We start from the raw sequence: 27,267 nt of genomic DNA on the forward strand, positions 1-27,267 counted from the left end.
AAGAGTAGCTCATGGAGTATTGTCAATGATATACAGGAATTTTTCCAGCAGGGATAAGGAGGTGATTATTCCATTGTATAAGGCAATGGTCAGGCCACACCTAAAGTACTGTATACAGGTCTGGAGGCCTCATTTCAAGAAGGATGTAGAGCTGCTGGAACGAGTACAGAGAAGGGCAACAAGATTAGTGAATGGAACAAAGGGGTGCTCTTACGAAGAAAGGCTTAAGTTTTGCAAATTACAGTGTCTGGAGACTAGGCACCAACGAGGTGATCTGATAGAGGTGTATAAAGCCTTGAATGGTTTAAGCATGCTCAATGCTGATGGGATTCTTCCTCTAGCTCAGAAAAATCACCTGAGAGGGCATAAATTCAAATTGAGGAAAGACAGATGTAGGATAGACGTGTGGAAATTTGCCTTTAGCCAGCGGGTGGTTGGTTGGTGGAACAGACTTCCATCCCTTGTGGTGGAGGTTGATAGCCTAAATAAGTTTAAGGCTCAGCTGGACAGGTATTTTGAACGAACAGAGGGGTGAAGTGGAAGTGGGTTTTTTTTTTTTTTTTGGCTGATGCTGCATAAGCTTGCTTTCTTGCATCAAATGCCTCTACTAATGCTAATGCTAAAATTATCAGTAGTGATTCTTCATGCATTAAGAATCTGCAGATAAAGGAACCACTAGGCAGCAGTGATCACAGTGAGCTGAAGTGGGATTTACTCAAAGAGGTAACTACCATCAGTGGTAAAGGTAAGGGTTTTTGCTTTTGTAAAGGCTACTACTGAGGTCTGAGACAGTATTTAAATTCTATACGGTGTCGCCTCCATAGCCAGGTGGGCAGAAGCAGCAGTGCGTAGCACACACTTCTTGATTACACCAGGGTTCAAGCCCGTGACCACCAAATACGGAGGATGCAGAAAGGTCAGGAATGACCATCGCATATCACCGGAGCAATATGGCCTTAGTAGCTAATGCTCCTAAAAACCAAATAAAAAACAGCAACAACTATACGGTGGGACCAACTGATGATGTTACCAACAGCAAATTCAAAATGGGAAGCATTCAAAGATTTAATCTTGGAATGCTACTAGGCTTTTCGCACCAACTAAGAAATATTGTTCAAGGTTTAGGCCTAAATGGATATCAGATGAAGTAATGAGACATGTGGCAAAGAAGAAAAATGAATGGGATACATATAAATTAATGGGTGACACGGAAAGCCTATGATAGATAGCTGCTGGTCTGTAACCAAGTCACAAAGGACGTTAGGCAGGCAAAGGCAGATTACGAGAAATCTTTGGCAAAGGATGCAATGAAAAACAGCAAAGAGTTCTTTACTTATGTAAACTCTAGAAGGAAGGGGATGAATCAGATTGGTCCACTGGATATCAATGGTTCAACTGTTGATGATCCTGCTCAAATAACTAGCAAACTAAATGAGTATTTTGCATCTACATTCACACATGAGGAGTTATTCAAGGAGGGTAATGCCAGAGGTGAATTAAACTCTGGCAGTGAGCTAGATGATTTTGTAATAATTGAGAGCAAAGTGAAGGAGAAATTATTGAAGATAAACATAAGAAAGGTGCCTTGGGCGGATGGGAACTATCCAGTTATATTAAAGGAGGCAGCAAAGGAAGTAAGCAAACCCTTAGCCATAATTATGAGAGTTTCCTTGGACTCAGGGGTGGTACCCATGGACTGCAGATGTGCAAATGTGACCCCAATCCACAAAGGAGGATCAAAGAGCGACACAAGTAATTATAGACCTGTTAGTTTAACTTCTATTCCAGGGAATTTAATATAGGCACTGGTTAAAGAAGCACCACAGGATCATCTAGACAAGACGTATAGCTTGGACAGAGCATGGTTTTGTTAAGGAGAAGTCTTGTCTGACCAATTTGATTGGATACTATGAGGTGGTCACAAAGGAACTGGATGCAGGGAATAATTTTGATATCATATATTTGGATCTTAGAAAGTCTTTTTATAATGTTGCACATGGAAGACTGCTGCACAGATTGGAGCAGTGTGGCATTGGAGGCAAATTGCTGCTATGGATAAAGGGATGGTTGAGTGGGAGAAGACAGAGTGGTAATCAATGGACACTGCTCTTTGTGGGCTAATGTTATTAGTGGAGTCCCTCAGAGTTCAGTGTTGGGTGCATTGTTTTCTGTATTTATTAATGATATTGATAATGGTATATCAGGCTTAATGTCCATTTGCAGACGACACAAAGGTTGGCAGGGTTGTTAATGACACTAATGATAATACACTGCTGCAACATTATGAACAAAAGTTGAGCAGATGGGCTGAGAAGTGGCAACTGAAGTTTAACATTGACAAATGTAAAGTACTGCATATAGGAAGCAGTATCCCCAGAGTAACATATCAACTGCGTGGTACTAAGCTGACGTTGGTAGAGAATGAAAAGGACCTGAGGGCAATTGTGCAGGTAGATATGAAGATTTCTGAGCAGTCAAGATGTTCTGCAAGAGTAGCTCATGGTGTCTTGTCAATGATACACAGGAATTTTTCTAGCATGGATAAGGATTTGATTATCCCCTTCTATAAGGCAATGGACAGACCACACCTTAAGTACTGTATACAGGTCTGGAGGCCTCATTTTAGGAAGGATGTAGAGCTGCTAGAGCGAGTGCAGAGAAGTGCAACAAGATTAGTGAATGCAACAAAGGGTTGCTTTTACAAAAAAAAAAAGGCTTAGGTTTGCAAATTACAGTGTCTGGAGACTAGGCACCTGCAAGGTGATCTGATTGAGGTGTATAAAGCCTTGAATGGTTTGAGCTTGCTCAATGCTGATGTGATTCTTCCTCTTGCTTAGAATAATCGCCTGAGATGGCATAAATTCAAATTGAGGAAAGACAGCTGTAGGATAGATGTACGGAAGTTTGCCTTTAGCCAGCGCGTGATTGATTGCTAGAAGAAACTTCCATCTGTTTTTTTTTTTGGCTGATGCTATATAAGCTTGCTTTCTTGCATCATGTGCCTTTGCTAATATCATTCTCTCACAGTACCGTTGTAGAGAATATAATGTTATAATTACACATATTACTAATATCATATTATACTTATTTGCTGCGATAACTGTGAAATATGAAAATAGCAAAAATGGATCTTGATCTGATCTCTGTTGTGCACTCTATATTTTTTATATCGTTCTATACATTAAAATAATTTTCCTCCTAGTGATATTTATTCAGCCACTGGGTGAAGAGGGATGCAAGTTATATGGTAATACATAACAAAAACTTGTTTAATTGTGGTAAAACAAGCTTCTGTTTTAGCATGATCATGCTAGATAAATATCATGCACATGCTTTGTTTGTCTAGCATGACCATACTGTACCATTCTTGATTTTTATATGTAACATATTTTATTCATAGCTGAGATTAGAGAAACACACAGTGTCGAAAGCTTCTGTATTTTATTTTATTTTATCAAAAGAAACAAGCGCAGCAAGCAAAGCCCCCTAGTGATTTATTATGATAAAACTTGATGAGGAACACTAAGCCTGAAAACAAATATACTAAAGCATGACCATGTGTTCTGCAAGGAACATATTATAGAATAAGTAACGCTTCACCTGAGGAGAAGACTGATGTTACTTATTCTCAGATGGATACCACCAACACCCAGGCAGCACCGTTTCAGGGCTATTTGGCCCTTCTTCGGTGGGTGGGTAGGTACCCGAGTGATGCAATGATGAGATGACAAAACAGTTATGAAGTATAACTCCACAATATGAGAGATGCGTGATGGCGTATGATGTATTTAGACTATAAAGCGTTTAGGGCGTAAGCTATGGAAGAGAGAGAGAGAGAGAGAGAGAGAGAGAGAGAGAGTGAGTGAGAGTGTGTGTCAAAAATAAAAGGGAATCACTGAGAAAGAGAAGAATGATGATATCCTTCTCAGAACCCTGGGTGCGCTAAGCCCATATTCACCAGATATGAGTCCCTGGGGTTAAATATAACAGTTGTTTTAGAGAGATGATCTTTCCAGAAGATTGGAAAGAGGCTGTTATAAAGATATTGTTGAAGAATTCGAAAAAAAGACCGATAGATCTTTCCTCATATAGACCATTGGCTCTCTTGCTAATATTGGGCAAAATACAAAAATAAATAAATTTTCTGTTTATACTCCAGCACGACAACCAAGTCAGTGGAGGTTACAATAAATCGTCAATATTTAGTAGCCATGGGCTTGAACCCCGGTCCACTCAAGTAATGTATGCTATGCATTCTCACCTCTGACCACTCGGCTATGTCAAGCCTACATTAGAGGTTATAAGTAAACAGGCTTGAAAGATCATATGATGAGAAAGGAATATGTAGCCCTCAGCAATCTGGCATTAGAAAGAGCAAATCGACCAAAATGCAGTCCAGTATAGAGTTCAAAGTGTACAGGAGACTCTGGAGAACTATGTCCTTGGTATTTTTGTTGACTTTAAGTGGATATTCAATAGACTATGCTGGCCTAGTATTATGGCTAGGTTGAGGAAAATGGACTGTCTTGGAGCTATATATGGTTACACTCCAGAACATGGGTGCACCTCTGTACTTTGGCAAGAAAGAGAGGGAGAAGGCAGTGATTGGTCTGTGAAGCCAGCTCTCACTCACTGCTTTCCCCCTCTCCTCCTGGCCCACACTTTACTAGTGGATGTCATATGACATCACAATATTATCATCATTAGCCATATGGTGCAAGGAAACCTGATGCTTACGGTGCACCAGCCAAAAAAAAATTTGAGTTACCCTGAGAGAGAGAGAGAGAGAGAGAGAATTAAAAGTAGAAGGGAATCACCAAGAAAGTGAAAAATGATGATGTCCAGCTCAGGACCCTAGGTGTGCCAAGCCTATACTCACCAGATGTGAGTCCCTGGGGTTATATGCCAGAACTGAAATGAAGAAAAAGAAATGGCAATACTGAGCAAAAAATAGTGAATAGAAATGCAATTTCGTTTTTAAACAAGTAACAAAAATAAACACCAGACACAACTACTGGTACTTCTCGCCCAGATGTTACTAGATGATTTCACATGCCTTAACAATGAAAACTGTTCATTCACATCAATAGAAATGCTTTTTTTTTTTTCATTCGGGCTGCTGCCCACACCCTCACTACTATATCAAAACCCTGATATTAACAACTCATACTAGCAACTACAAAAACAATCAAATTGTCAAGAAAAACTGAATAAAAAAAAAAAAAAAAAAACACCCTCATCAGTCCTGGCATGCCAGCTGGTGAGGTTGTTTTTGACCCATTTGACCCCTTTTGAATTTTGACCCCTTTTTTCTACACATCCACTCAAAACCATCCATAATCTCCTTTCACATTCCCAATTTCATCAAACATCCACACTGAAAACACTTGTATTCCATTAAGGTTGAACACAGAATAACAAATAAAAAACATGAAAATGGCGACTAAACAATAACCAAGAGCACAATAACGACTAAACAAAGCAAATGATAATTTAGCATTTCTCACTAAAATCAGAAGTGAATTTGCATCCAATTAAACAATCAGAAATACAAAATGAGGTAAATTACGTATTCCTAGTAATCAGCCAATCACAAAACTTGACCAGACAATCACTCTGTTCTTCAGCCACACCTGCAACGTAGTAACTTGGATGCACCCATGTTCCAGAGATCAGCTATAGTGTACTGAATGATTATTTTAATCAGAGAACAATAAGTATTGTTACAAAGTATGAGAAAGTGAAAAGAAAAGTTAAAAGAGGAGCTCCCCAAAGATCTATTGTTGGAATATTGTGATGGAAGAGTTGTTGGAACAAGCTGTGATTCAGTCACGTCCACTGACGACTTGGTGTACAGATGATCAAGGAAACCCCCAGGAGCTCACATCTGGGGAGTATGGGCTTGGCACACCCACAGTCCTCAGCTGTATATCATCATTCTTCTCTTTTTTGGTGACTCTCTCTCTCTCACAGAAATTTTTTTTTGGCTGGTGCAGCATAAGCCTCAGGCTTCCTTGTACTATGTGACTAGTAATAATAATAACAGCTCAAAGAAAGAACTCATCGTGCAATGGTAGCAACAGAGAATTGGGTGGAGCTGAACATGCTAGAGGTACCTTATAACAAGACACATATGGTGATGCTAAAAGGAAGGCTCAGTGAAGGAAGAAGACCCACTGCTAAGATCTTTTGAAGTCCCATAGTGTATGCCCCCCCTTGGTCAAGAACCTTGAAATTATGGTAGATGAAAGATTGACCTTTTGTCCCTTGCTTGGTATTTGAAAGAGGAAGTTATAGTTTACTCTCAGATCAAGAGAATAACAACAGTGGAGTGGGGGATCAAGGGGAGATCCCTTGATCTCCTATACAAGTGTATTTTCCTACCAAAGGCATGCATGTGGAGTATGGGGCTTTAGGGTCAATAATAGTCATGTTGGAAGGAGCCTCCTATTAGCACAAAGGTTTGCTCTATTGGTAGCGACAAGTGCATGCAGAACTGTCTCCGATGATACACTTTAAGTCTTGGCTGAAAAAGAATCAGTAGACCTGGTAACAGCAAGAAAGATGCTCGAGTATTCAACTAAGAGATATATTATATGCCTAGAAGTGTTAGAAATAAGATCATGTAAGGATATAACTAGGCAATATAGTACGGAAGACTTGAAGGAGGAGAGGAAAGAAAAAAAAGATTTTGTGAAGAAGCAAGTGAAATCTGGCAGAGGAGGGACAGATGCTTTATTGCCTGAGGTATGCATTGTTAGAGATAAACATACATGGCCTGGTTTGGAAGTACAGTACTGTATTTGCCTCAATGCTGGTAACAGGGCATGGTCTCAGGAAGACATGAACTCAGGATAGAGACTAATATGCTGTGTATGTGTGGAGCTAAAGATGTGAAACATTTGATGAAGGATTATCCCCTGTACAGTGATTTGAGGGGGAAACTTTATAAGAAGCAGCACTGAATCGTATGGCTTTCATGAGTTGTTCAAAAGTATAGAGTATTCCTGGACCTCGCAGGTGCCATTCACCTGCGGAGGAAGGAATTTGTCCTGTAGTGTATATAGGTATACAGAGTGTCTCAAAAATATTGGTACAAATGTTTAGGGGAGGTAGGTAACATCTAAAGGAATGTGAATCGCATAGGAACCCATAACCGGAAACGTCATGGGAAAGTAGTAGCAGAGGCACAAGAAGCAGAAATGACACAAGACAGTAATTAGTGGCAAACATTTATTTGACATAATATTAACAATGGAGTACGAGATGGATGCATTTCATGATGTTACAACTGATGCTCGAAGGTTCCATCATAAGAAGCGATGCATGCGTGACACCGACGCAGCATGGATTGGCAGACACGGTCAAACACACCTGGAGTTTCTTTGACAGCAGTGCAGACGAGTTTCGCCACGAGATCCATTTCTGTCTCCACAGGCGATTCATACATGATAGATTTGAGGGCCTCCTGCCACAGAAAGAAATCAAGGCTCAATAAATCAGGTGAGTGTGGAGGCCAGGCAACGGGTCCACAACGGTCAATCCATCGACGCCCAAAACGCCTGTTCAAATGGTCACGAACACACCTTCCATAATGGGCAGGTGCCCCATCATGTTGAAACCAAATGATGCGTCTCACATTTGCTGAAACATCATCAGGTAACCCTGGTAGAACTTGTTCAAGAAAGATCTGATATTTAGCGGAGTTCATGTGGGATGGTAACAGGTATGGGCCTACTAAGCAGTCACTGCCCACACATTTATTGCGAAGTGATGTTGTGCCGCATGGAGGCACACACCGTGTGGGTTGTTGTGAGCCCACAAATGAGCATTGTGCTGATTGAATAAGCCTTCCTGAGTGAAATAAGCCTCATCCATGATCAAACATAGGCTGGAAAATTCAAGTCTTGAACACTTTCTTGGAGAAACCACTGCGCAAAAGCCACACGTGCAGGATGATCTTGGGGGAGCAGTAACTGAACCCTTTGGAGATGAAAGGGGTGTAAGGAATCGTTGTGCCAGACACGCTGTACACTGCAACAAGACACTCCCAAGGCAGAGGCAATGGCACGTGTGCTGGTAGTAGGATTATTCTGGACGGCATTCAACACACTTTCTTCCATGGCTGGAGTTCTTGTCGAACGTGGTCTGCCTGCGCTACTCCTGTTACCTCTAAATGACCCATAATTGCACAAATTTTGATGCACACGTGCAAAGAAATGGTTTGTTAGTTATTTGGTTTTTAGGAGCATTAGCAACTAAGCCCATATTGCTCCGGGAATATGCGGTGGTCATTCTCTGACCTTTCCGCATCCTCCGTATTTGGTAGTCACGGGCTCGAACCCTGGTCTAATCAAGAAGCGTGTGCTATGCACTGCTGCTCCTGCTCACCTGGCTACGGAGGCGCCGCAAACAAATGGTGGTCCGGTACATGTCTGTCGGGGAAGCGTTCTCCATAAATTCGTTGAGCAGCTCGTCCATTGGCCTCTGCTAATCCATACACTAGGTGCATGTCTGCCAGTTTACAGTTCATATATCGATGCATGCTCTTCGTGCAGCGACTACTGCTTGAATGAGTAAACCAGAAATTTTCTCTCTCGCAAACTGATAAACAGCGCCGTCTACCGACTTACAGTGACATTTCCGATTATGGGTTCCTATGCAATTCACATTCCTTTAGATGTTACCTACTTCCCCTAAACGTTTGTACCAATATTTTTGACACACCCTGTATATGTTTAATGTTGTCAGTTTGGTATTATGCTATAAATTTCAAATTTATTGTTTTATTGCGAGATTATTGTATATATAAAAAAAGTTGGAGTTTTTATTTTTACAATGTTTTAGAGTACAGAATAGTTTATGGCTAAAGCCTGGTTATGTAGGGAGTTAACTAATGTAAAAGTGAGTGCAATTCCATCATTTTTGTACGTAGCCAACTACTTAAGTAGCTATAAATTGGCATCATTAAGTATATCTCATATTGTGAATACCTTCACAAGTTGCCATGATATGGCACTACCTCAAATAAGTAACGCTTCTCCATAGGAGAAGACTATTGTTACTTATTCACAGCGGATACCACCACCCATACAGCACCGTTTCAGAGCTTATTGGCCCCTCATCAGTGGGTGGACAAGTACCCTGGTGTTGCAATGATGACAACCCAGTTGGGAAGTATAACTCCACAATATGGGAGATGCCCGACAGTGTGGAGTAATTTAGCATTAGTAGAGGCATATGATGCAAGAAAGCAAGCTTATTCAGCATCAGACATCAAAAAAACACACCACTCCCATTTCACCCCTCCGTTCGCTCAAAATACCTGTCCAGTTGAGGCTTAAATTTGTTTAGGCTATCAACTTCAACAACAAGTGATGGAAGTCGGTTCCACCAACCAACCACCCGCTGGCCAAAGGCAAATTTCCGCACATCTATCCGACATCCGTCCTTCCTCAATTTGAATTTATGCCCTCTGAGCTGATTATTCTGAGCAAGATGAAGAATCCCATTGGCATTGAGCATGCTCAAACCATTCAAAGCCTTATACACCTCTATCAGATCACCTCGCCGGTGCCTAGTCTCCAGACTCTGTAATTTGCAAAACTTAAGCCTTTCTTCGTAAGAGCAACCCTTTGTTCCATTCACTAATCTTGTTGCCCTTCTCTGTACCCGTTCCAGCAGCTCTACATCCTTCTTGAAATAAGGCCTCCAGACCTGTATACAGTACTCAAGATGTGGCCTAACCATTGCCTTATACAAGGGAATAATCACCTCCTTATTCCTGCTAGAAAAATTCCTGTATATCATTGACAATACACCATGAGCTACTCTTGCAGCTCGTCTGCACTGCTCAGAGAACTTCATATCTGCCTGCACAATTACCCCCAGGTCCTTTTCATTCTCCACCACTGTCAGTGTAGTACCGCAGAGTTGATACGTTGCTCTGGGGTTACTGTTTCCCATATGTAGTACTTTACATTTGTCAATGTTAAACTTCATTTGCCACCTCTCAGCCCATCTCTTCAACCTTTCCATATCCTGTTGCAGCAGCATTGCGTCAGTGGTGTCCTTAACAACCCTGCCAACCTTTGTATCATCTACAAACTTGGACATTAAACTTGATATCCCATCATCAGTATCATTCATAAACACTGAAAACAACAATGGACCCAACACTGAACCCTGAGGAACTCCACTAATAACATTAGTCCACGTTGAGCAGTGTCCATTGATTACCACTCTCTGTCTTCTGCCACTCAACCATTTCGCACCCCTTATCCATAGCAGCCCCTTATCCATAGCAGCAATTTGCCTCCCCAACCCCTTTCAACCCCTTATCCATAGCAGCAATTTGCTTCCGATGCCACACTGCTCCAATTTGTGCAGCAGTCTTCCATGCGCAACAGTATCAAAAGCCGTTCTAAGATCCAAATATATAATATCAAAGTTATTCCCTGCATCCAGTTCTTTTGTGACTACATCATAGTATCCAATCAAATTGGTCAGGCAAGACCTGCCTTTAACAAAACCATGCTGCGTCTGAGCTATAACTGAATTCTTGTCTAGATGATCCTGCAGTGCTTCTTTAACCAGTGCCTCCATTAATTTACCTGGAACAGAAGTTAAACTAACAGGTCTATAATTACTTGTGTCAGCCTTTGATCCTCCTTTGTGAATTGGAGTTACATTTGCACATCTACAGTCTATAGGTACCTCCCCTGAGTCCAAAGAAGCTCTCATAATTATGGCTAGGGGTTTGCTTACTTCCTTTGCTGCCTCCTTTAATATAACTGTATAGATCCCATCCACCCCAGGTGCCTTTTTTATGTTTATCCTCAACAATCTCTCCTCCACTTTCCTCTCAGTTATTACAAAATCATCCAGCTCACTGCCAATGTTTACTTAACCTACATCATTCTCCTTCCTGAATAACTTCTCATGCATGAATGTAGATGCAAAATACTTGTTTAGATTGTTAGCCACCTGAGCAGGATCCTCAACTGTTGAACCATCAATATCCAGTGGACCAATCTGATTCATCCCTTTCCTTCTTGAGTTTAAATAGGTAAAGAATTCTTTTCTGTTTTTCTTTGCATCCTTTGCCAAGGATTTTTCGTAGTCTGCCTTTGCCTGCCTAATCTCCTTTGTGACTTGGTTACAGACCAACTTATATCTATCATAGGCTTCCATGTCACCCATTAATTTGTATGTATCCCATGCATTTTTCTTCTCTGCCACATGTCTCATTAGTTCATCTGACAGCCATTTAGGCCTAAACCTTGAACAATATTTCTTAGTTGGTATGTAAAGCCTGGTAGCCTCCAAGATTAGTTCCTTGAATACTTCCCATTTTGAGTTTGCTGTTGGTAACATCATCAGTTGGTCCCACTGTATGGAATTTAAATACTGTCTCAGACCATCCTAGTCGCCTCTATGAAAACAAAAACCCTTCCCTTTACCTCTGATGGTAGTTACCTCCTTGAGTAAATCCCACTTCAACACACTGTGATCACTGCCACCTAGTGGTTCATTTAGCTGCAGATTCTTAATGCATGAAGAATCACTACTGATAATCAGATCAAGAGTATTGCTCCCTCTTGTTGCCTCACGAACATGCTGATGTAGAAAACAATCATCCAATAAATCCACAAAAGCCTTGCTAGTGTGCGAGTGACCAACCCACAAATTCCAGTCAATATCTGGGAAATTAAAATCCCCCATTATAAGACTCTCTGATTTACTGGCCCACTCTATTTCCCTGTACAATATCTTATTATACTCATCAGAGTCATTAGGCCTATAGCACACTCCTACTCTCAATTTTGATTTCCCTATGCTTATGTCACATCAAACTGACTCGACACTGCCCTGTCCATCGATGTCAACTCGCTTCACTTCCTTGGACTTTATGTGTTTCTTAACTAATAGCATAACCCCTCCTCCCCTCCTGTCCTGTCTATCCTTTCTATACACATTGTATTCCCCAAATTCCAGTTCCGCATTCCTTATATCTGTGTGACACCACGTCTCTGATATCCCAACAATATCTGCCTTGGATGTTTTGAGCAATACCTCAAATTCATCAAATTTATTTACCAAACTCCTAGCATTGGTGTACACGCAGGTATACATGCACCTGTTTCTATTCTTGGCTACCCTAACACAACCCATGTGTTTACTTGTACCGCAATGACTCCCAGCAGTCTCTGAAATATCCTGCATCTTGTTTTTGAGGCTTCTGCTCATTTCAATAGAAGCAGTGCAAGAATCACTTCCACCTCTGCCAGTGGCTACTGTTAATCTATTAGTCCTTGTATCCCCCCCAAATTTATTTACCAAACTCCTAGCATTGGTGTACACGCAGGTATACATGCACCTGTTTCTATTCTTGGCTACCCTAACACAACCCATGTGTTTACTTGTACCGCAATGACTCCCAGCAGTCTCTGAAATATCCTGCATCTTGTTTTTGAGGCTTCTGCTCATTTCAATAGAAGCAGTGCAAGAATCACTTCCACCTCTGCCAGTGGCTACTGTTAATCTATTAGTCCTTGTATCCCCCCCAACTAGCAGTTTTCCCACCCACCTAACTCTGCCTCGACAGCATCAGCAAAAATTCTTGCACCCTTTCTATTTAAGTGTATACCATCCCTGTAGAAGCAATCTCTCCTGTTAACAAGTACAGTCCAGGCTGAAAAAAATTCTACCCCTTGAGCCTTGCACAATCCCTCCAGGGCCGAATTGATTGACAAGGCTCTCATCATATACTCCCTCCTATCGTGTCTGGGCAGAATTGCAGACACTTTCAAATTCAACCCTAATTCACGGCTTTTTTTCAACAGTGACCTATACTTGCTAAGTAATTCCGCCGGTCTCCTACTCTTAATATCATTAGTACCAACGTGTACAACTATATCACCTTTTGTGCCCTTAAAAGATTATATCCGCTCTACGTCATCAACCTTTGCCCCTGGCAGACATACCCTGGTCCTATTCCACCTATCGGGCTAAAGCCTCAGGTATAGTAGGGAGTTAACTAATGTACAAGTTAGTGCAATTGCATCATTTTTGTACGTAGCCAACTACTTAAGTAGTTATAAATTGGCATCATTAAGTATATCTCATATTGTGAATACCTTCACGAGTTGCCATGATATTGCACTACATAAGCTCCGAAATGGTGCTGTATGGGTGATGGTATCCGCTAAGAATACTCTGAACAATACCTCCTTCGTTCTTTTTCTTTAATTTCAAATTTTTGGTTAAGGGGGGCCATATGCCCCTTCTGCCCACCCATGAATATGTCCCTGGCACTAACTTGTACGTTAATATTTTAGAGTTTAAATTTTTGTGTTGAGAAAAGAGCATTGGAATTTCAAGTTACAGTTGGAGTCCAATTTGGTTGTCCCTGAAATTTCACCAACTGCTAATCTCAATGACCCAGGAAAAAATGCAAACTCCCTGAGATCCAGTCTATTAGTTTTTCACAGTATGACCCTGGTTTCTGTATCCCATTTCAATATGAAAATTTCACCTTCATTCAATTTGTTCTCACCCCAACCTCAGTGCCTTATATGCATGAATTAAATCCTCTCTGCCCCAAGATACCCAGTATTCAAATTCTGTAACCAATGTCTTTGCAGCCTCTCCACACATGAATACCCTTTATCTTTTGCAATTTAGATATTTGCTTTATCTAAATTTATTCACAATTTGTGGAGTTTTTCCCCTAGGTTATCATAAAGTTTGCTTAATGGGTAGCAGTAGCAATGTTTAATTGTTGCAACACAGGGTGGAATGGATGATGGGCAGTAAAAGGAAACCATAGGAGAAATATTCTGCTAATTATAGAAAAATATTCACTTAAGTATATATATATATATATATCAGGAATGAAACGAAGACTGTGAATAAAATTCAGTTGAAGGCAATTGATGTACTACAATGGAAGACTGGAGTTGTGAGAGAGAGAAAATGTGACCTACACTTGGGCAGCAGTCTCCCACTTTTCAAGAAAAGAAAAGTGGAGGCCACTGAACCTGATGATGTGCCCATGGAGATGGGGGAAGTACTTTAAGAGGTAGGAAGTAGGTGGTAGATATTTTTTTTCAATAAGATAACAATTCAGGTTAATATCAAAGATGCCAGAAAAAGTTACTTTGTTTCCTTCTAAGTTAATAATAATGCATATGAGATAAATAAACACGGAAAACAAGAGAATCTGTTCAAGATATAAAACAAATGTTGTACCAAAGAAGTGTGCAATTGATATGCATGTTGGTTGCTTGTGTTCAATGGCCAGTTTCTGGAGATGGAAAACCCAACATAACTTGAGAGGAAAAAAAACTAAATTTGTGAAAGGATCTAAGAAATTCCTCCTATTAGCAACAGATTCAAACCCATATTTTCCAAATACCTAGCAAAGTCCTAGACAACTCAACTTTACTAAATATTTCTTCCACCCAATTTGGTTTCTCTTCATTACAGCTTGTAAGTCTTTAAATCTGTTGTAAATTTCTAGAGATATTTACATCAGTTCTATTCCCTGCGCAACTTTCAGCTTTATAACCCCAGGGGCTCACATCTGGTGAGTATGGGCTTGGTACACCAGAGCCCTGAGCTGGATATCATCATTCTTCTCTTTCTTGGTGATTTCCTTCTTTCCCTTTCTCAGGGTAACTCAGGAATTTTTTTTCTTTTTTTTTTGCCTGGTACAGCAAAAGCCTCAGGCTTCCTTGCACCATATGGCTAATAATGGTAATTTCATTTCATCATCATGATAACAAAGAAAACTAAAACATAATCTGCTTCTTTTTCAAGGAAGGTGATTTCCTTCTTTCTTTCTTTCTTTTTCTCTTTCTCTCTCTCTCTCTCTCTCTCTCTCTCAGGGTAACTCAGGATTTTTTTTTTTTTTTTTGCCTGGTACAGCAAAAGCCTCAGGCTTCCTTGCACCATATGGCTAATAATGGTAATGATAATGGTAATTTCATTTCATCATCATGATAACAAAGAAAACTAAAACATAATCTGCAAGTTTGCTAAGTACATAATATATACTTACCTCTGGCATCACTTGGAATTCTGTTACTATCAAATTTGCTATTCGAATTATCCGTTGTTTCTAATTTTGAAAGACATTTTGTGAAATGGGTGTCATAACTTACAGCCCCCGAATCACTGGAGGTTTCTTGTTCGTCGCTGTTAATTCTAAGACACCTTTCGGATGACGAACACTCGGTGGTTATTAGAGCATTATGTGATTCCTCACTATAAGAACCACTTTGTTCGAGATCAGACTGCATACACTGGTTAAGAAGTTTCTCGCGGGCAAGATTTCGCCTGTAATTTAGAATACTTTCAATCCGATCGTAAAATCTCATAGTCTTCTTACGAACACCTGGACGCTGGTTGTGCTGCTTAGTTAGAGTATATTCTCTTTTAAGTCTCTTAATTTTCTCACGACACTGTGATGCCGTACGACTAAATCCCAATGTCAGTAAATGCTCTGATATTTTTTCGTAGACATTAAAGTTTCGTTTAGAGCCATCCAATTCAGACTGTGTCTCTTTGCTACCCCACACTTTTAAAAGAAGTAAAGTTTCCTCATCTGACCAAGTAAAACCGCGATCAGAATGAGTACTTGCGGACATGATAATATACAATTATAAATACAGCAGAATTTTAGCCTTTAACAATATACATTATGAATTTTAAAGCACACTAAGGCTAAAGTCCACAGAACAAACACTCCGTACAACTAAAACATTACTTGCAGATACTAGCAACATAATGCATCATAAAGCATCGTTGTTTACACTGAAAACCAAACCTGCAAAACGACAGACTTCAGCGAAAGTCAAAACTTACAGTAACTTAATTACATACACACCTATCGGAGTTATATATATATAATTTTTTTTAATATTTTAAAATTCTAAAATATTTGTAAATTTGATTTAACACATAAGGTATATTTCTAATTTATTTATACGTATTTACATATCAACTGGGACCACCGTCTTGGACGTGTCTGAGTTAGTCTGTCTCAAGCGCCGATAGGATTCGGCCCTGGAAGGATTGTGCAAGGCTCAAGGGGTAGAATTTTTTTCAGCCTGGTCTGTACTTGTTAACAGGGGAGACTGCTTCTACAGGGATGGGATACACTTAAATAGAAAGGGTGCAAGAATGTTTGCTGATGCTATCGAGGCAGTGTTAGGTGGGTCGGAAAACTGCTAGATTGGGGGGATACAAGGACTAATAGATTAACAGTAGCCACTGGCAGAGGTGAAAGTGATTCTTGCACTGCTTCTATTGGAATGAACCGCAGCCTGGAAAATAAGAAGCAGGATATTTCAGAGACTGCTGGGAATCATTGGGGTACAAATAAACACATAGGTTGTGTTAAGGTAGCTAAGAAAAAGAACAGGTGCATGTATACTTGCGTGTACACCAATGCTAGGAGTTTAGTAAATAAATTTGATGAATTTGAGGTATTGCTCAAAACATCAAAGGCAGATATTGTGGGGATTTCAGAGACGTGGTGTCACACAGATATAAGGAATACAGAACTGGAATTTGGGGCGTACAATGTGTATAGAAAGGATAGACAGGGTAGAAAGGGAGGAGGGGTTATGCTATTAGTTAAGAAATACATAAAATCCAAGGAAGTGAAGCCAGATCAAAAAACATTATAAACAACAGTATTGCTGTTAAAAAAAAAATAATAATACCAACTGCTATGGCCAAATCTTTAGGTGGTGAAAAACGAGTGGGAAGGAAATCAAAACTGTGGAAAGTTTTCATAGTAACAAATGTTTTGTTGAATAGGTGCCCTGAAGAATTTTTAAAAAGAAGAAAAATAAATTAACGATAGAAATTGAATATCTTATTGAGGAGTTATGAAATTCACATTGAACTAATTCTAATAGATACATAAATTTACTATTCTTGGTATTAAAAAAAAAATACAATAAGCGTGCTAGCCTATGGGTTAACGTGGTATTAATTTTCCTTGTTACTTTTTAAAATTCAAGTTTGTCACTAATAGGCTATGTCTCCGTAGCCGAGTGATCAGGAGCGGGAGTGCAGTAGCACACGCTCTTTGAGTAGACCGGGGTTCAAGCCCCTGACTGCCGAATATGGTCGATCTGCCAACCCGCACTGGACCAGCGTGGTAGATTATGGTCCATTTCCCTCAGCATGAATTGTTGAGGAGGCTTCCATCCTGCAGTGGGTTGATAATGGCTGCACTTTACCTTTTTTTTTAGGCCATGTCATCAGGCCAGATTCTAGGCCATTTTGGTAGGGAAAAAAATATACAAAATTTGTATATATATCTTGCTGCAAAACAACCTTGACATAACCCCCATGACCTTTTGAAGTAAAAGCAGCATGCAGAAATCATTAGTCTCAGTTGTGGGAATTATCAAATGCAGTAGATGTGAAGAGGCAATGCTTGCAAGACTGTATTGATCTGCCAACTAACTGTCTCTTACTAATGAGGAACAGGTCTTTAGTACCCATTGTGAGATTCAACTAACAGTCATACATATCCTAACTGTTCCCATTATTCCATTAGCCATAAAACTATCTTCAGTTTGCTATCTAACTTGCATTAAATGTGCCACATAATCTAGGAAGCCACTAATCTCAAAGAGTTGTTCCGATATGTAAAATGCCATTTGTATTAACACATCTAATTAGCTTTTGGACTGAAGGCATTAAATAAATCACAAAGAGGAACGTTTGGTCCACGAGGCCCTTGCACCAATAACCTCTACCCTGTGCTAGTTAGATCCTGCTCATGACTAATTCTTTATAAGAGAACTGATTATAAGTTCAAAAATAAATAAAATAAATTTTACATGTATCCTCTGGATGACTAAAGCCCAATAACTAACAGTTTACTATGCAATTTTTATGATAACATATGGGCTTGAATTTGTGCCTGATGACAACCAGCCCTTTAGTATTAACATTTAATTTATTTCTTTTTGTCCACTTTCTTCCACCATACCGCTGTTTACCAGGTTTGACCATGTGTTTAATTTTTTTAATCTTTATTTTTTTTTTTTATTTGAACTAAATTCTAAAATGCATGTTACTTATTTATATAACTGCTAATGATTTTTTTAGGGTGAGGTCCACTTTAGTTCCTTCAGGACACACTACAGGATGAATCAAGCAGTGCTAATTTGATGTCAAAATGAAGGCTAGACAGGCTAACATGAGCATTACAGAATTACATACACTATATATTTTTAATTGATATGTAGTGTAGTAAATTAGAATAATTTGGCATTGCCTGAAGTGAGCAAACAACTATACTTTAATTACTTAATATTAATTACCCCTGCAAGTTTTACATCTTTTCTGTGCCTTGCCTACATATACCTTGCCACATTTGTACTTCTTTTTTGTACATCACATGTCTTCTGTTACAAAATAGTATCGTATCTTTGAACAGATTCCTCATTTTGTTAATTGGCTTAAAGATCACCTCAAAACATAAACATATGCAGGCTCAATGCTGATGCGATTATTCCTCTTGCTTTGCTCAGATTATGAACCTTAGGGGGCATGGGCTCGGATTGGGGAAGGAGTTGTGGAGTGGATGTGTGGAGGTTTGCCTTTGGCCGGTGGGTGGTTGATTGCTAGAACGGGGTTCCGTCTGTCGTTGTGGAGGTTGACAGGTTGATTGAATTCAAGGAAGAACTAGATAAACTTAGGTGGTAGATGATTTTCATCAACCGGTGAAATACCACCACTTTGCTTATTGGAGGCTTGAAGTGGTGAAACCCATGTTTAGTCTCTAGAGCAAAGTTTCCGGCATCCCCCTCCTCCCCATACTTCTCCGTCAACCCATGCACGGCACTAAGTACTATAGGTTTTGATACCTTTCGTGTTTGGGGTTTCCATTAAAAAAAAAAAAAAGTCGACATTGCTGGACAGTGCAGTGTCGAGTCAGTTTGGTGTGACATAAGCATTGGGAGATCAAAATTGAGAGTAGGAGTGTGCTATAGGCCTAATGACTCTGATAAGTATAATAAGAAACTGTACAGGGAAATAGAGTGGGCCAGTATATCAGAGAGTCTTATAATGGGCAATTTTGATTTCCCAGATATTGATTGAAATTTGTGGGTTGGTCACTCACACTAGCAAGGCTTTTGTGGATTTATTGGATGATTGTTTTCTACATCAGCATGTTCGGCAGGCAACTAGAGGGAGTAATACTCTTGATTTGATTATCAGTAGTGATTCTTCATTCATTAAGAATCTGCAGGTAAATGAACCACTAGGTGGCAGTGATCACAGTGTGCTGAAGTGGGATTTACTCAAAGAGGTAACTACCATTAGGGGTAAAGGGAAGGGTTATTGCTTTCGTAAAGGCGACTACGATGGACTGAGACAGTATTTAAATTCTATACAGTGGGACCAACTGAAGATGTTACCAACAGCAAATTCAAAATGGGAAGCATTCAAAGAACTTATCTTGGAAGCTACTAGGCTTTACATACCAACTAAGAAATATTGTTCAAGGTTTAGGCCTAAGTGGATGTCAGATGAACTAATGAGACATATGTCAGAGAAGAAAAATGCATGGGATACATACGAATTAACACGTCACACAGAAGCCTATGATAGATACAAGTTGATCTGTAACCAAGTTACAAAGGAGGTTAGGTAGGCGAAGGCAGATTACGAGAAATCTTTGGCAAGGGATGCAAAGAAAAACAGCAAAGAGTTCTTTACTTATGTAAACTCTAGAAGGAAGGGGATGAATCAGATTGGTCCACTTGATATCGATTGGTCAACTGTTGATGATCCTGCTCAGGTAGCTAACAAACTGAATGAATATTTTGCATCGACATTCACACATGAGGAGTTATTCAGCGAGGGGAATGCCAGAGGTGTATTCAACTCTGGCAGTAAGCTAGAGAATCTTGTAATAACTGAGAGTAAAGAGGAGGAGAAATTGTTGAAGATAAATACAAGAAAGGCACCTGTGGTGGATGGGATCTATCCAGTTATATTAAAGGAGGCAGGAAAGGAGAGTAAGCAAACCCTTAGCCATCATGATGAGAGCTTCCTTGGACTCAGGTGAACTACCCATGGACTGGAGATGTGCAAATGTGACCCCAGTTCACAAAGGAGGATAAAAGGGCGACACAAATAATTATAGACCTGTTAGTTTAACTTCTGTTCCTGGAAAATTAATGGAGGCACTGGTTAAAGAAGCACTGCAGGATCATCTAGACAAGACTTCGGTTATAGCTCAGACACAGCATGGTTTTGTTAAGGGGAAGTCTTGCCTGACCAATTTGACTGGATATTTTATGCAGTCACAAAAGAACTGGATGCAGGGAATAACTTTGATATTATATACTTTGATCTTAGAAAGGCTTTTGATACTGTTGCACATAGAAGACTGCTGCACAAATTGGAGCAGTGTGGCATTGGAGGCAAACTGCTGCTATGGATAAAGGGGTGGTTGAGGAGGAGAAGACAGAGAGTGGTAATCAATGGACACTGCTCATCGTGGACTAATGTTATTAGTGGAGTCCCTCAGGGTTCAGTATTGGGTCCATTATTATTTTCTGTATTTATTAATGATATTGATGATGGTATATCAAGCTTAATGTCCAAGTTTGCAGACGATACGAAGGTTGGCAGCGTTGTCAAGGACACTACTGATACTATGCTACTGCAACAGGATCTGGAAACGTTGAGCAGATGGGCTGAGAGGTGGCAAATTAAGTTCAACATTGACAAATGTAAAGTACTACATATGGGAAACAGCAACCCCAGAGCAACGTATCAACTCTGTGGTACTACACTGACAGTGGTAGAGAATGAAAGAGACCTGGGGATGGTTGTGCAGGCAGATATGAAGTTTTCTGAGCAGTGCAGACGGGCAGCAAGAGTAGCTCATGGTGTATTGTCCATGATATATAGCAATTTTTCTAGCAAGGATAAGGAGGTGATTATTCCCTTGGCAATGGTCAGACCACACCTAGAGTACTGTATACAGGTCTGGAGGCCTCATTTCAAGAAGGATGTAGAGATGCTGGAACGAGTACAGAGAAGGGCAACATGATTAGTGAATGGAACAAAGGAGTGCTCTTACGAAGAAAGGCTTAAGTTTTGCAAATTACAGTGCCAGGAGACTAAGCACCTGCGAGGTGATCTGATAGAGGTGTATAAAGCCTTGAATGGTTTGAGCATGCTCAATGCTAATGGGATTCTTCCTCTTGCTCAGAATAATCACCTGAGAGGGCAGAAATTCAAATTGAGAAAGGACAGATGTAGGATAGACGTGAGGAAATTTGCCTTTAGCCAGCGGGTGGTTGGTTCGTGGAATAGACTTCCATCCCTTGTCGTGGAAGTTGATAGCCTAAATAAGTTTAAGGCTCAGCTGTACAGGTATTTCGAACGAACAGAGGGGTGAAGTGGAAGTGGTCATTTTTTATTTATTTATTTATTTTATTATTTTATTTTATTTTATTTTATTTTTTTTTTTTTTTGGCTGATGCTGCATAAGCTTGCTTTCTTGCATCAAATGCCCCTACTAATGCTAATGCTAATGCTAACTGGGACCACCGTCTTGGACGTGTCTGAGTTAGTCGGTCTCAGGCGAGGGTAGCATGGTTTTTTTCTCGGGTTTTTGGAACATCAAACAGAAAATCGACCACAGAACACGAGGAACTTACAGTCAGTGTAAACGGAGCAATATGGACTTAGTTGCTAATGCTGCTAAAACCAAATAACAACCATCGCCTTGGCCAGTGCAGTTTCTAAAGCTAAAATTAATTTTCACTGCATTATATCGTCATTACTATTCCAAAACTTTTACTTACATGGATTAATCAGTTTCCCAATTTAATTTGCCCACGGAACTCTTTTATAATCTTTAAAAAATTACGGACTCCAATTAAAATTTTAAAAATTATGCAGCCCCACGATCAACGTCCCTCCCACTATAGACTGCCTAATCATTGCAGAATAATATGGCACTGCCAAAGTTTATATCTTCTGTTATTTAATCATTATTATGATAATCATTCAAATTACATACATATATTCATAAGTTCATTTGATTAAAAGAACATGCTCTAATTTCTACAATTAAAATTATTATCAAAAACATTTAATTCTTTTTGAAAACCATTATTAGAATCTCTCTCTCTCTCTCTCTAGTACTTTTCTTGGTATTGATTATTTCCTTACTGCACCTTATTTACTACAAAACTTAAACACATTACGGAACAAAGAAGATATTATCTACATTGCCCCCAGGGGCTCACATCTGGTGAGTGGGATTGGCACACCCAGGATCCTGAGTCGGATATCATCATTCTTCTTTCTTGTGATTCCATTCTACTTTTGACTCTCTCTCTCTCTCTCTCTTTATCTCTCTCTCAGGGTAACTCATGGAATTTTTTTTTTTTTTTTTTTTTGGCTGGTGCAGCATAAACCTCATGGTTCCTTGCACCATGTAGCTAATAATAATAATAATATGTACAGAATAGCGTCAACCATTCTGCCTCACAGCAATATGATGTTACATAGTTACATCATATTGATTTTATCAGTTGTTATGATTGTTTTTTTCACGTTATTATAGCTTTTAATTCCTTCTTTTCTTGTACTTTTACATTCCTTACCCTACTTCTATCTTGTACATAGTGTAAATAGTGTTTATTTTATTTTTAACATATAATATACACAATAGGCATGCACCCAGTTAAAGTGTATAACAGAACAGAAAAAAGATAACAGAACAAAGAATAAAAATAAATAGTAGAATAGTGCACTTTATTTTTTTTTTTGGTAGTTGTTATCGCATCGGCTTCTGTGGCCATAATGCCCCTCCCAAGGCTTTTGCAATACTTTGATCCAAGCCCGAGGCGGGATTCGAACCCGCGACCTTTGGGTTGCTAGGCAGGCACGTTACCCACCCGGCTAGCCCGGTCGGCAATGCGTTTTATACAAAGAAAGTTCATTCAAACGGGAAAATTCCAATTCACGGAAATAAAGTATTTATGATGTCAAGTCCAGCGCCATGAAAAATTGCAGAGAGCAGGTTGCTGCAGGAGACATCATACCACACAAGAATGAATGAGGACATCTTTAGCCCAGAACTCATCCGTCAACCAGTAAACCTACTCCAAATAGTTCTGTGAAACTGTTTCTTGTTCACAGCCATATCCAAGTCAAACTTGTTCAAGAGTACCAAAAAAAAAAATTAAATTATTATTTTAGGGTTGCCCGTAATTATATACATTAACCCGTATTTGTGTCTGTAAATTGCGTATGTTCTGTGGTCGATTTGCCTGTTTTGCTGGACGAAAAAACCCCAGTTACTGGGGAGAAAAACCTTGCTATCTACCACTGAGACCGACTAACTCAGCCACGGAGTGAAAAAAGCCCCTTAAAGTTCCTCGCGTCATCGACGGGATTCGAACCCAGGCCTTTTCCACTCGGTGTGGGGAGGACGGTGACGATACAACTGTACTACCCGCGCAGACTGTGTTCATGAGTACCAATGTTCTTTTGAAGAAGGAGGTCTTGGATATCTCTAATCTAGAGTAACTGATGTGGAATGTAGTCTTCTGTCTAGTAGCTACCGCTGGATGGAGCGTCAAGGTCAATATGGCATAGAAGATCCGGCAGGTACGTTGAACCAGCGAATATAGGGTACAACAGTTTTATATCAAGAACAGTTCGCCGAGTTTCCAGAGATTGAAGTAGGAACAGAGATTCCGGTAGAAGATTCTGTGGTAAAACATGGGGTTCCGTCTGAAAGATCGTGGATATTTTTCATCTGGAGCGATTCTATTTGCAGTATCAAGTATGCATGGAATATTGTTCCCACATCTGGGGTGGTGCCCCACAAACCTCTCTCAGGCTTCTTGATTCGGTTCAGAAAAGAGCAGTTAGGTTAATTAATGATTCATCTCTAACAGAGTCGCTCCACTCGCTGTCTCATAGACGTACTATTTCTGCTGAATGCCTCTTCTACAGATATTTCCATGGGCAGTGTTCTTCTGAATTGGCTTCTATAATCCCCTCTCTCTTTTTCAAAACATTCCGAACACGTGTCGCCACGAGCCAACATCCATTTACTGTCCAACTTCAAACTCACAGAACCAACTTTTCATCTTCCTCGTTTATTCATTCAACTGCCGTTTTCTGGAACAACCTTCCTTCATACGTATTTCCTGAAAATTACAGTCTACAGAAGTTCAAGTCCAATGTCAACAAATATCTTTTTTCGTCTTCTCTACCTCCAACCCAAGCACGGTACTAAGTACTATAGGTTCTAATACCTCTCGTGTTTGGGGTTTACATTAAAAAAATGCATAGTGTGGGTTCTATATAGGAGAAACAAACTCCAGTATAGGGAGTGCAGTTGTTTTGAACAGGAGCACTGAGGATCTTGAAATCTGTACGTCTGCCGCTTAATGAAGCCAATTTGTTTTTACGGAGTGTGTAAAAACAAAATAATACGGAGTGTGTAAAGAAGTCAGCCTTTGATGTTTCGATACATATCCTGGGCTTTTGAACTATTGGTTTGCGGCCATTTGAATTTCTTCAAACTGATGCCTCTCAGCAGTCTGCATTCCATACATTCTTGTGTTAAGAAACATATCGGCTTTCAAAAGTAGAGAAAAACAAAGATCGAATTTTGACGTTTCAATTTTGAAAGTTTTTTCCAGCTTAAACACAACAAGCATTGAATTCCGGGAACGTGCGAGCAACATATGAGTTTAAAAGGCCGTACTTCTCCATTTGTGTGTGGAGTTAAGATGTATATGTGATTACTAGCTGTTTCTGGGTAGACTGCAAAGACGTGTGAATTAGAGCTTGCAAACCGGTTAAATCCGGTTTTCATATTGAATTGTTAAAACCGAAACCGAGCTTCTAAAACCGGATTCGAATATTTTTTTAGTTAGCCCTCGAATATAGTTTTTTGTTACGCACATTTTCTTTTGTTTGTTCGTTTGTCTGGATTGTTCAACTGCTTTATGTTTTAAACATGTTTTTTATTTTATTTTAAGGTAGGAATCTCATGGGCAAGTGGCCCAAATCTAGGAGGGATACCTTTTATCCTCCCACCTGTATCATGGCTCGATGCAGGTGTACTCATTTACGACTGAGTGAGTCGGAGCGATAGCGTAAAAGAAAATGCTCAACATTTCTCCGTTCCATCTATCTTGTTCGCCAGGCAAGTTACGGGACGCGCCTTATTGATGGTTACCCACTAGAAACAGATTCCCTGAATATTGGCATCAGATTTCAATCGTAGAAAGTTTTTTGCTTCTTTATTCCTATTAAATTTGCGTTCAAATGTTCTCCAAAAAAGCAGCTTCACCAAATTTAGCTTTGAAAATAAAATAGATTTAATTGGGGGAAAAAAATTGCAAGTAAATATATAAAAAATTTCTTTGGTGAAAATTTTGAAACTTGCCTCGTTTAGACTCTTCATTCAGTGCTTGCGGGGGTGACGCATAGTATTGTGCCTTTGTTATCTTCAATATTTTAATTTAAAATTGTTGGTGATATAAATTTCTACTAAGTAATATTTATTACTCTTAATATGTTTAAGATGAAATCATATGTATGAAACTATTTTGCTCGAAAAAGCAAAGATGAAGCACAATGTTTGAAATGTCAGAAGATAACGAAGTCGTCTGGAGGATCTACATCATCTTTAACGTTGCATTTAAAGAAAATGCATCAGACTGACATTAAACAAGATAACAGTGAACCTCCCGTAAAAATGATAAGAACATTAGAAAACTTTATCGTTAATAAATCTATGGAAGAAGAGATTTCAAAATTAGCTCTTGGTTTAGATGGATTTTCTTTTAATTCAATTGCCAAGAGTGACTTTATACAATCAAGCCTTCACCTTCAGAGAAATAAATACGATAAATTACCAGCAGCCTCAGTAAATGGAATTAAAAATATGGTTCTGAATTATTATAAAAGTAAGAAAGAAGAACTCATTCAGCATTTCAAAAATTCATTGGTTTTGGGTGCACGGTATTCATTGACTCTAGACGAATATACAAAATAAAAGGTATATGAAAATAAATGTGCATTCAAAAGACAATCATTGGTCGTTAGGTCTTATTGAGATTAATGGTTCACTTGATAGCAGAAGAACTGAGCAAATTGTGAATGGATACTTGAAGGAATTTGGTTTGAACTTGGATGAGGATATTGTTGCCTGCACCTCCGATGGAGCAGCAATGATGATTAAGTTTGGCAAGCAAATTACGCCTAAACATCAACAATGTATAGCCCATTGTATACATCTGTCAGTTATAGATATACTTTATGAAAAAGCAATCAATTATGGTGCCACAGTCTGAGTCTTCCAGAGACAATGAAGAAGTTGAAGAAAGACAGCAAGGCATTCTTTATCAAACCGACTTTACAGATGAGCTCAATTATTTCTTCAATACAATGGCCAATATTGCACAAACTATTAACAAAGTCAGAAAAATTTGCAAGCTTTTTCCAAAATCGCCTACCAAAAATGACATATTACAAAATTTTGTTAAAGCAAAATTTAATGGGAAAGAATATACACTTATATTAGACTGCAAGACTAGATAGGATAGCACATTCTATATGATTGAGAGATATTTGAAATTGAAAAATTGCATTCCAAATGCTCTATGTGCAGTAATGTTAACTGAAGCTGTGTCTGACGATGCCTGGAAAACACTTGAATTGCTATGTGAAACTTTGCGACCAGTTGAAATGATTCTGAAGGCTATAACCTCAGAAGATACAGACTTTCTTGAAGCAGAGTCTTCAATAGAATTTCTGCTTGCTAAGCTTGATACAACAGAAAACCCATTTGCTTTAAAGTTTCACCAAAGCCTTTTTCAGCGTTACAATGTAAGACGAAATTGCCAAACTGTGGCTTTGCTGAGCTATCTACACAACCCCAAAACGTTTAGGAGAGAAGATTCAGGTTCAAGAACTTTTGATTTTCCAAGTAAGCAAGTTTCGAAAAAGCATGCTGAAGAGATTTATCAGAGATTATTTGCAAAACATTCCGAAGGAGTCTTAGCGTTGAATGAAGAAACTGAAAACAAACGAACTGTTCTTTTAGAAGAAAACAAAGACTCGTCTATTTCCGATGTTGGAGATACACTCATGCGAGAGTATGATAGTGTAATAAAGAGATTAACTGAAGAGCCTTCAAAATATCCGAGTGAATTGGAAATCAGCAAAGAATTTAAA

At 39.3% G+C, this 27,267-nt stretch overlaps 1 protein-coding gene across 1 annotated transcript in view; it reads right to left on the bottom strand.

The window, feature by feature from the left end:
- LOC150085863 (uncharacterized) overlaps nt 1–15,822 on the bottom strand; it is a 30,215-nt gene extending 14,393 nt beyond the window's left edge. Inside the window, exon 1 of the mRNA XM_090373543.1 lies at nt 15,065–15,822. Coding sequence (XP_090229669.1) covers nt 15,065–15,653 — 589 coding nt within the window. The 5' untranslated portion in view covers nt 15,654–15,822. The remainder of the gene's footprint in view (nt 1–15,064) is intronic.
- Between the last annotated feature and the right edge of the window lie 11,445 nt (nt 15,823–27,267).

The sequence above is a fragment of the Mastigoproctus giganteus genome, chromosome 5, assembly GCF_048544385.1.
Source record: "Mastigoproctus giganteus isolate SK-2022 chromosome 5, ASM4854438v1, whole genome shotgun sequence".
Taxonomy (NCBI): domain Eukaryota; kingdom Metazoa; phylum Arthropoda; class Arachnida; order Uropygi; family Thelyphonidae; genus Mastigoproctus; species Mastigoproctus giganteus.